The 13,498-nt window shown below is 43.8% G+C and overlaps 1 protein-coding gene across 8 annotated transcripts in view; it reads right to left on the reverse strand.

Moving 5' to 3' along the window:
* Positions 1 to 11,308: 11,308 nt before the first annotated feature.
* The window catches only part of ZNF830 (zinc finger protein 830), a 1,461,156-nt gene continuing 1,458,966 nt past the window's right edge, over positions 11,309 to 13,498 (reverse strand). For 2 of the 8 annotated variants that reach the window (XM_072152932.1, XM_072152934.1), the window contains exon 10: positions 11,309 to 11,689. In XM_072152932.1, the coding sequence (XP_072009033.1) occupies positions 11,509 to 11,689 (181 nt within the window). In that variant the 3' untranslated portion in view covers positions 11,309 to 11,508. The remainder of the gene's footprint in view (positions 11,690 to 13,498) is intronic. The other 6 variants (XR_011855818.1, XR_011855820.1, XM_072152935.1 and 3 more) reach the window with 5 other exon arrangements.

Genomic DNA, 13,498 nt, shown 5'->3' on the forward strand with positions numbered 1-13,498 from the left:
AAAAAAAATCAGCAGACTGTGCCTAATTCAATCAAACCCCTAATAAATTGCCCCACTTAGGTGTTTGAGATGTGTGTGTCACTAAGAGCTAAATAGAAAGTTCCCAAGTCTCTCTGCAAATTCCTCACAATATGGTACTAGCTGCACTACTAGTGCCAGCAAGGCCAGCCACAAGCAAATCAACAATATATATATATATACATATATAACGCTATTGTAGGCGTAAGAAAGTCGGTTGGGTTCTTGTATGCCAAGTTTCTAACAGCACACAAGAACTGGATTTTAAGTCACTTTAAGTTTTGAAAAATAAAAAAAAATCGTCAGACTGTGCCTAATTCGATCAAACCCCTAATAAATTGTCCCACTTAGGTGTTTGAGATGTGTGTGTCACTAAGAGCTGAATAGAACGTTCCCAAGTCTCTCTGAAAATTCCTAACAATATGGTACTAGCTGCACTACTAGTGCCAGCAAGCCCAAGCCACAAGCAAACAAAAAAATAAAATATAACGCTATTCTAGCCCTAACAAGGGCTGTTGGGTTCTTATAGACTCACTCCTGCATAATATAAGCTAATATAACACCCTAACGCTATCCTTGCAGCAGCAGCAGCTCTCTCCCTAACGGCATCCAGACAGAGAATGATGCGAGCAGCGCGGGCAGGGGCTAGTCTATTCCAGGGTCACCTGATCAGGCCAGCCAACCACTGCTATTTTCTCGAGATGGCGAAGTATTCGTCCGAGCAATGAGCAGTTACGAGTACGCTAATGCTCGAACGAGTGTGTTCGCTCATCTCTAGTGTGGACCTCAAAAGATGGGAAAGTAAGAGAGGGTACAGGAGGAATGACCTGGAAAGTGCATTGTGGAGAGAGGAGTATGCCTACCCCACCTCCCTGCCTATTCTCAGGTCTGGAACAGTGCGAAAAGTGTAAACCACCATAGGACAATGCCGCAACGGAGGCGGGGTCATCCTGCTGGATCCATGTTTCCGTAATGCCAAGTATGTCAAAAGACTTAGAAAGAAAAAGATCATGAACTGATTCTAGATTATTTCACACAGAGCGGGCTTTCCATAGGGCACATTTAAAAGGGGTTACGGGTGGAGGGGGAGAAGAGGGGATACACTGAATCTTTATAAGGTTAGCAGGGTTTCTGTGTGAAGCGTTAAAATAAGCAGAGGGTGGGCCTGGGTTAAGAGAGATGTCCCCTGCAGCGAGCAGAAGGAGAAAGAGAAGAGACAAAAGATGGTTTAGAGATTTATAAGAAGTTATTTCTTGCTTCACAGCAGAAGATTGTGATAAGTTAGTCTGGTTACATAACGTACAGAGTGTATAAGTGGTAAAGAAAGGTGAGTGAAGAAGGGAGGCATTGATATGGATAGTTGGTACTGGTGGAATAGATGGACGGTAGGCAAGTAAAACAACCATAGCAAACAGAGAGAAAATGGAAAACATTTTTAGACAAACATAATTGTTCATTTTTCTCTGCCATCTTACCTGTCTCCTGCCCTGTTTAACTGCAATGTATAACTGCAGCATACTTCTCAGATTATACTTAGCAGAATATTGCTAAGCAAACAAAGAATGCAAGCATCTGGCAACCAACTAACAATCTTTTCCCCCAGCCCAGTTGCACTGTAACCCATTTAAGTGAAGCCTGTCTGTAGCAAAGAGCCTGTAGCCGACAGAGAAGTCTGCCCAGTTGTCCATGAACCCAAACCCTTCCTTCCTGCACTATTTTCTAAGCTCCTGCTGTCTCTCTAGTGGTGCTCGTGGCACTGATAGAATTGGAGGTCCTTGATTTGATCTTACTACTTAGTTACTAAAGGCATTTTTAAGGACCTTTCATCTCTCTGACTGTCATTGGTACCAATTTGAACGCTGAATCTTCTCCAACCTCACCCAACAATCTGATGCGCAACATGCCAAAACACAAACACCCGGAAGACAACATACTGTTCGGCAGTCACTGTCCCGGTGACAGGTTACCCTATTTTTTCTCTTAATTATAGAATACCTTACCACCAACAACTGTCATCTGCATTAATATTCCCAACCTTCCTATAACAGTCATTGCCCTGATTGCTAGGATAAACAGTCTGCTTTAGTAATGCTGCTCATAGGCTTGAACACTTAATAATAGCCAAACATGCATATATATTAGGGTTGGTAAGCCCTGGACTAGCATCCCTAGCTTGTGAGACCTGAGCTTGTCCCTCTTCACCCATCTCATCTTCACTGACCCCAGCCCATGCCAGTTGTGTCTGATCTAAGCCCTGCTCCGGGAGAAAAATGCCCCTCAATGTTGCCAGTGGACTACTTAGATCCAGGACCTGGGATGCTAAATTCGCAACTAGCTTGCATCTAGTGCAAACATATTCAACCTCAAATGGCTGTTCACGGCATGTATAACCCCTTTAAACTGATTTTTACACAGATCTAATCCCTTAGCAGAAAGCTTTAATCAGCCCCAATCACTAACAATAACCCCAGTAGAAATTATTGCAAACTATGCTTTTTTTTTTATTTGATACAGATAACTATACTATGGTGTCAAACTGATTCTTCCCAAAATACATCACTCGGGTGACACCAGAAGGACCAGAAGGATTCAGGTGCAGAATACAGGGTACAAGATACTTGTATAGTTGTCAGGCTTCTGGGTGAGTATACCCGCTGGAACACTGCAGACGTTGACACCTGGCACCTGACACCTGGGACCGGAATCTAGACTTGAACCCTTAAGCCTAGATGGCACCCGGTTTTCACCAGAGCCCGCCGCAAAGCGGGTTGGACTTGCTGCAGAGTGGTACCACTTTGGTGCGACTTTGTACACGGTGGCAGCCAAGGCTAGGTACAAAGACATTAAGCAGAGTTGTAGTTGGGGACAGGCACGGGATCATAATCGGGGATGTAGCAATAGGTCAAGGCAGGCAGCGGAGAAGCATAGTTAGGAACGCACAACTAGAAATCACAATATCAGCACAGGGCATGAGAAAAAGCTCTCTCTAAGGCACAAGGCATGAAGATCCAGCAGGGTGTGTAGGGAGAGACCGGTATATATATATATATATAGCATTCTGGGAAATGGCTACCAGCAATTAATGATGCGCTGGCCCTTTAAACTTTTTGAAGCTGGCCTCTCCCTGGGGATCAAGATGGCGATGCGCGCGCACGGCCCAAGGCGGGGAGAGATAAGCTGAGGGGCACAGGTGAGTCCGCAACCTGAGATATGGGTAGCGGGAGCACCCGTGACAATAGTTTATCTGTCAAGTGTCCATGTCAGTCAGTCTTTCCTTGAGATTATGTTCTGGTGGTGGTCAGGAGGTTCCCATCTCCGGTAGCTCTTCATTTGTCTTTATCCACCCGTTCTGTGTATCCTCCAAATGTCTGTGAAAACCATCCAAGACGTGAGAGCACAAGAGTTCCACCGATGAGAGACGTCCAGCTGACCTAGCCTCACTGTCCTGGCCGCCATGACATTGTCTGTCTGTCTTATATAGTAAAACTAGAGGTGTGTTTTGTAGTGTTCGGTGTTCTGTGTCCCTATATCTGGTATTCTTATATATTTAGGCTTGATGTAATGTACAGTAGCTCATCCCTTACACGAATAAGATTGTGTATGGCTATTAATTTAATTCTTCATGGTCTAATAATAATGAATATTGTACAGCTGAATTATACAGTGGTGGCCAAAAGTATTGGCACCCCTGCAATTCTGTCAAAGAATACTTGTTTTCTTCCAGAAAATGATCGGAATCACAAATTCTTTGGTACTAATATCTTCATTTATTTTACTTGCAATGAAAAAAAACCAAATGATCATTGATCATTTTACACAAAACTCCAAAAATGGGCCTGACAAAAGTATTGGCACCCTCAGCCTAATACTTAGTAAGACCTGTGAACAACCACTTCCGAACCATCAATGAGTTTCTTACAATGCTCTGCTGGAATTTTAGACTATTCTTCTTTGGCAAACTGCTCCAGGTCCCTGAGATTTGAAGGGTGCCTTCTCCAAACTGCCTTTTTGAGATTTCGCCACAGGTGTTCCATGGGATTCAGTCCTTCCTCTTAAACCATTTTCTAGTGCTTTTTGAAGTGTATTTTGGGTCATTGTCCTGCTGGAAAACCCATGACCTCTGCGGGAGACCCAGCTTTCTCACACTGGGCCCTACATTATGCTGCAAAATTTGTTTGTAGTCTTCAGACTTCATAATGCCATGTACACGGTCAAGCGGTCCAGTGCCAGAGGCAGAAAAGCAACCCCAGGACGTCAGGGAACCTCCTCCATGTTTGACTGTAGGGAATGTGTTCTTTTGTTTGAAGGCATGTTTTTTTTTATGCCTTTTCCCAAAAAGCTCTACTTTTGTCTCATCTGATCAGAGAACATTCTCCCAAAACATTTTAGGCTTTCTCAGGTAAGTTTTGGCGAACTCCAGCCTGACTTTTTTGTTTCTGTGTAAGAAGTGGGGTCTTTCTAGGTATTCTTCAATACAGTCCCTTTTCATTCAGACGCCGACAGATAGTACGGGTTGACACTGCAGGGCAGCTTGAACTTGTTTGAATGTTAGCCGAGATTCTTTATCCACCATCAGCACAATCTCTCATCAATTTTTCTTTTCCATCCATCTAGGGAGGATAGCCACAGTGCTTTAAACTTCTTGATGACATTGCGAACGGTAGACACAGGAACATTTAGGTCTTTGGAGATGGACTTGTAGCCTTGAGATTACTCATGCTTTCTCACAATTTTGATTCTCCATGCTCAATGTGGTACACACAAGGACACAGGACAGGACAACTTTAATCCATTTCAACTGGCTTCAAGTGTAATTTAGTTACTGCCACCACCTGTTAGGTGCCACCGGTAAGTTACAGGTGCTGTTAATTACACAAATTAGAGAAGCATCACATAATTTTCAAACAGTGCCAATAATTTTGTCTACCCCCTTTTTAATGTTTGACAATTTTAATGTTGACAATTATTTCCAATTTGGCTTTTTGACAATTCTTTTTGTGGTTTCCCATGGAAGACAAATTAAATGAAGATAATAATATAAAAGGAACACTTAAAGATAGTACAAAAACCCTTGGCATCAATGTACAGGTCTTTTTGCAAATTTAGCTTTTTTCACAAAAGCTATGCAGTGTTGCACTTTGCAGCACTCTTGCAGTCCTCACTCCACTTTGCATCCTCGGTTTCAGGTTTTGTGGATTAGACAACAGGCAAGCAGCAGGTGCAGTAATTAAACACAGATTTTTACACAGATCTAATCCCTTAGCAGAAAGCTTTGATCAGCCTCAATCACTAACAATAACCCCAGTAGAAATTATTGCAAACTATGCTTTTTTTACCAAAACTATGCACTTATCAGCACTATTGCACTTTACAGTCCTTGCTACGCTCTTTATCCTCGCATAAACACAAACACAATAAACACAAACACAAGTTAATCCAACTGTCCACTAGGAAGCAACACTGCTTGACAATTTCACAGGCAGTAAGCAAGGCACAATCAAAACAGTAGTGGTTCTCCAGGTAGGGACCACAGATCACTTCACAGTACCAATGCTTTCTAACTGACGTGTTGGTTAATTTTGATTGTTGGAGGTGCTTTCACACTCATGGTAGCAAGAGACAATCTACAACCCACATAAGTGGCTCAGGTAGTGAAGCTTATCCAGGGTGACACATTAATGTGAGCTATCAGAAGAAGGTTTGCGGTGTCTGTTTGGTGGTTTCCAGAGGCTGGAGGCGCTACCAAGAGACAGACCAATACACCAGGAGAAATGGTTGGGGCCGTAAGAGGACAACCAAGCAGCAGGACCGCTACCTCTGCCTTGGTGCGAGGAGGAACAGGAAAAGCACTGCAAAATGACCTCCAAAAATTGAGGATGGCATGAGGGTTCAACGTTCAAAGATGGGGTATGTGCTCAAAACCCAACACCATGCAGGACACTTGGCCTTTGCCATAGAACACCAGGATTGGCAAATTTACCACTGGCACCTTGTACTCTTGACAGATGAAACCAAGTTCAAACTGGGCACATGTATCAGACGTGACAAAATATGGACACGCTGTGGAGAGCGATCTGCTGCCTGTAACATCCTTCAGCATGAGCAGCTTAGCAGTGGGTCAGTAAGGGTGTGTGGTGGCATTTCTTTAGAGGGCTGAATATCCTCCGTGTGCTCACCAGAGGTAGCCTGACTTTTGCCATTAGGTACCGAGATGAGATCCTCATACCCCTTGTTAGACCATATGCTGGTGCAGTTGGGCCATGGGTTCCTCCTAATGCAGGACAATGCTGGACCTCATGTGACTGGAGTGTTTCAGCAGCTCCTGCAAGATGAACGCATTGAAGCTATGGACTGGCCCGCTCATTCCTTAGACCTGAATTCGATTGACCACATCTGGGACATCATGTCTCACTCCATCCACCAATGTTACGTTGCAAAACAGACAGTCCAGGAGTAGGTGAATGTTTTAGGCCAGGTCTGGGAGGAGATCCCTCAGAAGACCATCTGCAAACATCATCAGGAGCATGCTAAGTTGTCATAGAGAGGTCAAAAAGGTCAAAAGGAGACCAAACACACTATTGAGCCTAATTTTTACTTGTTTTGTTTTTCCAACTGTATTTTAATTAAAATTTTTCAAATACATCAGCATAAGACATACAAAAGTAATAATTAAACAGAGTCTCAGCAAACACATTACGTCTCCTCCAGAGGGACGTATTAACATTGTATATTATTATACTTCAATCTCTACATCCTCTCTAGGAGGGAGAGAAGCAATTGTCCTGTTCAATAGTATAACATAAGGTATTAGAAAGCCTGGAAAGAGGAAACAGGTCTTCAGAAAAAAACAGTAGACTGACAATAACAAGACAAGAGGAAAAACAGTAGGGGAGATGAGGCAGGCAGCGGACCCAATCATCATAGTGTGGGGGAGAGAAGCGGACACACCAATGACAAAAACAACCTTATACCTGGGACGTAGTGGACCAGTACATATCCCAGAGAGCCCAAACTAAGTCAAACTTGTAAAAGTGCCGTCAGGTGTTCCATTGTTCTTACTTCCTATATACGAGTAATTAAATCGAGCCGTGGCGGCAGGGCAGCTTTTTTCCATTTAGCAGAAATGAGGTATCTCGTCGCTTTTATTAGATGGAGTAGAAGTCTGATGCCCTGTTTCCGCACACCCAGTGGGAAAACATTAAGTAGATATGTAGCACATGAGTCCACAGGTATTGTGCTTTCTAGTACCGCTGCAAGTGAGTTTTCAACTATGTGCCAAAAAATAAATAATAGATGCACAGGTCCAAAAAATGTGAGGTAGGTCCGCTCCCCCTCCCCACACCTCCAGCAAATATAAGGGGATGTCGGCTAGATCTGATGGAGAAGTGCATTGGTGTGGAGTAGTAACAGGAATAGTTTATATTGGTTTTCTTTTAAATGTATTGGGAGGTCTTAGCTGCTTTGTCCCAAATGGAGAAATCTTGCCCATTTAAACATATACTTATGATGGGGAGGGTCTTTAGAACAAGGGTCAGCTAGTATCCTATAGATTGCCGATATAAGGCCTGCAGTAGAGGTACCTGCCTTGCACAATTTCTAAAACTCGGCTGGCCCTGACACTGATGCTACATCATATGTAGTGGATAAAAAGGATTTAATAGGGAGGAGGAAGGCAAAGAGAACCTGTTCTACAGGTCTGGGAAGTCTATTATCTCCCGCGAAGTCTGCTAAAGGTCTATTCTTGTGTGAGTTTTGTGGAGAGCAGAATAAAATGAGGATTTATCCCTATTATCAATGCACCAGAGGTCGTATAGACCGTATTGTCTTATCAGTGCTCAGAAATCCTGGGTCAGTTTCCGCAGTTGGGACGAAGGGTGGTTACCATTCAATGTCAGTCTGTCAGTGTAGGTCGAAAAGGGCATGTTAGGGCGTGTCCTTAGGTGAAGTCATCAGTTTTTTAAAACCTGTTTTAGAAAACTTATTTAGCCCGAGTTCAGTGCATAAATATTACAGAGAGTCATAGGAGCCCCTTGCAATGTTCCATGGAGGTTAATGTATCTACCCTTAGGATCTGACAACACCATGGAAGTCTGGAATGGTCAGGAAGAGGTTAATAAAACAGTACCCCACAACTTCGCCTATTGACTGGTATGTCCTAGGGAATCCAAGCAAAATCTAGGGAGCCTGTGGAGTCTAGATGAGTTTCTTACAGGAAGACTACTTTCGCCCCATGGGATCTAATTTCTGATAGAGCCAGCCGTCTTTTGAAGGGCGAGTTAAGACCCTTAACGTTTAAAGTCAGAATTTTAACCATGATAACTGTAGGGAGTAAACAACCAGCTATAGGAGATCTTACCCTTCAGGGATTGAAGAGGGGCCAGGGCAAGAACCCATCGTGACATCGACCCCTCAAATGTGCAGTTAACAGGCCGCTAGGCTGAGGTCCCGACCTGCTAGGGAACAGAGGGAAAGGGGGGAGGGAAAGAAGGGGGGACACAAAGACAACAGAACATAAATAATACAAACTCTATAAGTCTGGTCACACTTAGTGTTTTCCAGATCAACGAAGGTAGGGCAGGGTTCACAGAGGTTTCTCTGAAACCCTGAATCGCAAAAAAGGGCAACCGTAAATCCCCAAATTAACACCTGGGGTACTTAGTATTCGGGAGAGTAACTCAGTAAGTGGGGTGGAACGTAAAAATTACAATAACCTACGAATAGCCTTCTCCCCCTAACACCAAATTGCAGGGAAGAAGAAGTAGAACCTGGTTTAAGATCCAGAGCCAACCATGTGGAAGGTGGCTTCTGGTAGCCAATGGCCTCACTCTGAGGTGTCCCTGGGTGGACTTCTAGGGGGTGACCGTCTCCTCTTATTATTAACTGTAGTCCATTCCAGTTGTAGGGATGGGGGTGGTGGAGCTATCCCCAGTCAGGGATGTCCGGGACCCTCAGACTTAGGGCCTTACAGAATCTGTGGAGATCCGGGTGAGTCTGCAGGGGGAATGTCTGGCCATTGCGCAAGACTATCAGCACAAATGGGAATCCCCAGTGATAGGAAATATTGGGGCTCATCACACAAATCCGTCGGGTATCCCGAAAAATTTCCGATTTGCGCCAAATTCTGCCAGGATTTTGTCGCACGCGATCGGATTTCGGCGCTAGGTTGCATGCGACAGAAATCGGGGAGCCTGGCTGTCGGAAAACCCAATGGATTCGGAAAAAACGCGATATTTAAAAAAAAAAAAAGTGTTGCTTGACACGCACTTACCTGCACCAAGAAATAGAAGGTGAACTTCAGCGGACCTCGGCGTAGCAGCGACACCTAGTCCATATCGGTGCACGGACCTTAGTGAATCCCGGCTGGACCCGAATCAGCGTCTGCGAACCCGCCGCTGGATCGCGACTGGACTGGGTAAGTAAATGTGCCCCATTGTCTTTTAGTTGCAACAACAAAGGTTTTAGTTGTCTCCGTTTATGGAGAGTTATCCAGGGAAAGATCTGCAAAAAACTGTCCAAACCTGTCCAAACATTTCGAGGGAGTAGTTTTTCCTGGCTTTTATTCCAGTACGTTCTTTGATTTTATAGTCTGCCAGACGACAGATGTCTCTCGGCCTGGTTGCGGATCCCCTTGGGCCAGGGCCCTATCGAATTTGATCTTATGCATATCCAGTTCCTCCAAAACTTTGTTGAATAGCTCCTCCAGGATTCCCTTAACATCTTTTGGACCCTTGGGCTCTGGCACACCACAAACCCTCAGATTGTTTCTTCGGCCCCGATTATCTAGGTCCTCAAGATGTCGGCTCATATCTCTCATCAGGTGCGCCTGGGCCCTAACATTGTCCTGGAGTTGGGTCACATATGTTCTAGTATTATTAACAGTTTCTAGGCCGTCCACTCTATCCACCAGAAATTGCATGTCTTCCCTAATTGAGCTTATTTCAGTGTGGAGGGTGGTTTTTACATCTTATATCATAGCTTTAAAGTTGGACTTGGCGGGTAGACTTTGAAGGATAAACTGTAAATCAGTAGACAGCTGATGGGGCCCAGATTGGTGAGCGAGGGAGTCCTGCTTAATGCTTCATTGCTTCATCTGGGTATGTAGGCCAGTCAGACTCCTGGAGGGCATGCATACCTGTATTAGGGGGCTTCTTCCCCTCCTTTTCCCCGTATCTCTGCAGTTGGGGTGCACCAACAAGATGAATTGGCATGACAGCTGCAGCCCTCTTTGCAGGGTCCACTCTGTTGGTCATGTAAACTTCAGTGCCTTTCTCCCTCCCAGGGGAACTGCCACCCACTCCTGATGTTGGTGTAAGGGGGGGGGGGGCAGTCCCCAAGGGGGTCTCGTGCCCTTTCCACTAAATGCTGCCTGGGCTTGCGGGGCTGTGCTCCTTAGTTCCATTTCTTCCCGCTCTCCCATGGCTCCTGGGCGTGGGGTCTCTTCATCTCTCCCTCCCTGATGGCTGCGTAGAGGGGGAGGCAGGGCCCGTGCCTGGGGAGAGTCCTGCTCTAACAATTGTGGGGACTTGCCTGCGGTGCCTGGTTTCCAGGAGGTTGCCTGTTGATGTGCTAGAGAGGGTTGCCTTCTGGCTTCCTCCAGATGGCGACCGCTCCTCTGGACTGGGGCCTGTTCCGGAGGGTCCGCACTCTGGTCGGGGGAATGAGGCTTGCTGGTGGCACTTGGTTCCTGGGACCTCTGTTGGCACCGGGACCCTCGATGGTTGGTGAGTTGCGGGGCTGGTCTGCCGTGTCTGTGGCAGAGGCCCGCGTGGTTGGGCTGCCGAACGATCTTTGGTCACCTTGGATGAGGTCACAAAGCGATCCATCATCACAGGGGCAGCGGGAGCCTTTCTGTGACCCTTTTTGGCTCGAGTAGCCAGGGTTCAACTCGCTTATGTAGTCGGTGATATGTGTAGCTAGAAAGAACTCAGGAGAACGTGCCCCAATCCATGAGGTGCTAGGCCACGCCCCCATTTTGACTTTTTTTTTTAAGGGCATTACATCAAAGTTGGATCAGCCTGTAGTGTGTTTTTCCACTTTTGTGGGTGACTCCAAATCAAGGCCTCCATTTGTTAATAAATTTGACTTCATCTACTTGAGTGTTCCCTTTATTTTATTGAGCAGTGTATTATGAGGTAAAGAAATGTAATGAAAGAACAAAGTATGTTGTATGAGTACTTCTTTAACAATATATTTTGTGAAACTGTTAATAACAAATCTGACTCCAAAATAAGTTTCAAACTAAAAGCATGAAATAGCAATATTTCTTGATTAGTATTTAATAAACAAGATGTGGTGAAACAAAGAGAATATTTATTAACTGACAAACACAGAAGGAATATTCAGTTTATTTATTTTAAGACCTACTAAGATCTAAGCCACACAAAAGGTTTAGTATTCTTCAATTACAGAAATATGGATGATATTTCAAACAGCTACTTGAACCTTTGATTAAATAAATATATGTAAATCAATAGGTACAATGATTTTTAATTAAAGGAAAACACCCTTTTCTCGCCAGCTCTGAGTCAGCATAGTTGATAGAATATCTTCATCATCACTTGTAATATCAACTTCCTCATCTTTGTTGAATGCACTTTTCACAACATCTATAAGGTTATTACTCAAAACATCCTTATGGTTTCTTAGTTGTTCAATTCGGCGGTAGCATTCACTAAAAGACAGAACACAGTAAGTTTCACAAATTTAATTTAACTTGCTTTAATATTATAATCCTAAAAAGTTGATATATTGGGGGACATGTATCAGTTTTTTTTTCTTTTGGTGAACTTTTGAGACATTTGGGAGCTCTTTTTTGTGCCTTATGTATGATCAAGTCTTTTTACTTGTGATGCATGTTCAGTTTTGCCTATCATAGCAGGCGTAAATTTTGGCTTCTTTTTGTTGCAAATGTCTCAAATCCATATGGACATAAGCCATGTGAGGGGGTTATATGCAGGAGTGGACACTACTGATTATTTTGGATTTGAGGCCATGTCCTGCATTTTTAAGCACTCTAGTCACACCCCAGGGTGATGTTGACATATGAGGTTGCGGTCACACGTTGCATTTTGAAGCCTATTACAACAGCTGAGGAGAGGTGATTTGCAGTGTATAACTCCAAGTAAATCAAACTTATGTGAAATCAAACTGTCCAGTGAGGAAGCAACACTGTTTGACAAACAATTGACACAGGCAATTAACAAGACACACTCAATTAAGGAGTGGTTATTCAGGTTGGGACCACAGATCACTTCTCACCAATGCTACCAATGCTTTCTGGCTGATGAGTTGGTCAAATTTGATTGTTGCTTTCACACTCGTGGTAGCAAGAAAAAGACTGTACAAGACCTACTCTTCTGCCTCAAGTTGGGCAATAAAAAGGCCACTCGGCCCATTCTATTTCACAAAACTTCTTATCACCCACAATCCATAAGTCCACCACAAAAGGCAGAGATCCAGTACACTGAGGAATCGATACAGAAAGTATATTGGAAAATTGTATAATTTTTCATTATACAAACAACAATAATTTGCCAAAACACCCCTTAAACACAAAGCCATTACACAAACACCCTATCGAATCTTCGTATTAATCCCAATTTTATCTCAAGACCTTTTGAAGAATATGGGATATTCCATATCCAATCAATACTACACAATGGAGAAGTGCTACAAGCTTCCAAAATAAAAGAGCAATTTCAACTGGATCTTTAAACCCCCATACGTTTCTACTGCAAGATCTTATTTACTCCCCAAAAGTGTTATTTCTGTAAAACTCCTTCAAGTATAATTCATATTCAAATGGGTCTGTGATAAATATGACCAGGGGGAGGAGACCTTATATATCCCTGAAGTATTGGCACAAATCCCTCACTTTCTCCAGCCTCATCCCAAACATCCTAATTTAGTTAAAGCTAGAATTGTCAAACTCCACAGGAGATTTAGCCCCAAAGGAGTTTCGCAGCCGACCTGGCACTGTTTGTTTCAGAGGCTTCACTCCATTCTGTTTGACAACAGACAAAGGGCCATAAAGATATATTTTGGTTATGGAACTTCTCAGCCCGAGGGCAAAGAAATCTTTGGATTGATATAGCAAGGGGATCGCGTAACTATGACCAAATTGACAAAATGTAACTCTGTGTACAAGAATGCTAGAATCTAATATCTCTGAATGGAACCATAACAAATGGGTAAGGTTTGATATAATTGTTATTCAAGGATTCACCCGGATCCAATGAGACCACAACCCTTGAGAAGCTAGAACTCCTTCAAGGTTCTAGAGTTTATCCCAGAGAGGATTGTTCTTAAAGCCATTCTGTGGGTGTGCAGGGGTGTGTCTGTACCTAAAATAATATGAGAACTCATGAGGCCCAGGGTCTTTTTTCTTAGGAACCTGTGTTGCTCTTATCTTGATCCACGAATCCCCACGTCCGTGTCTCGGTTAAATACATGTTCCCGGGTAGGTTCCTCACCTATATAA

This window comes from Engystomops pustulosus, chromosome 5, assembly GCF_040894005.1.
Source record: "Engystomops pustulosus chromosome 5, aEngPut4.maternal, whole genome shotgun sequence".
NCBI classification, from domain to species: domain Eukaryota; kingdom Metazoa; phylum Chordata; class Amphibia; order Anura; family Leptodactylidae; genus Engystomops; species Engystomops pustulosus.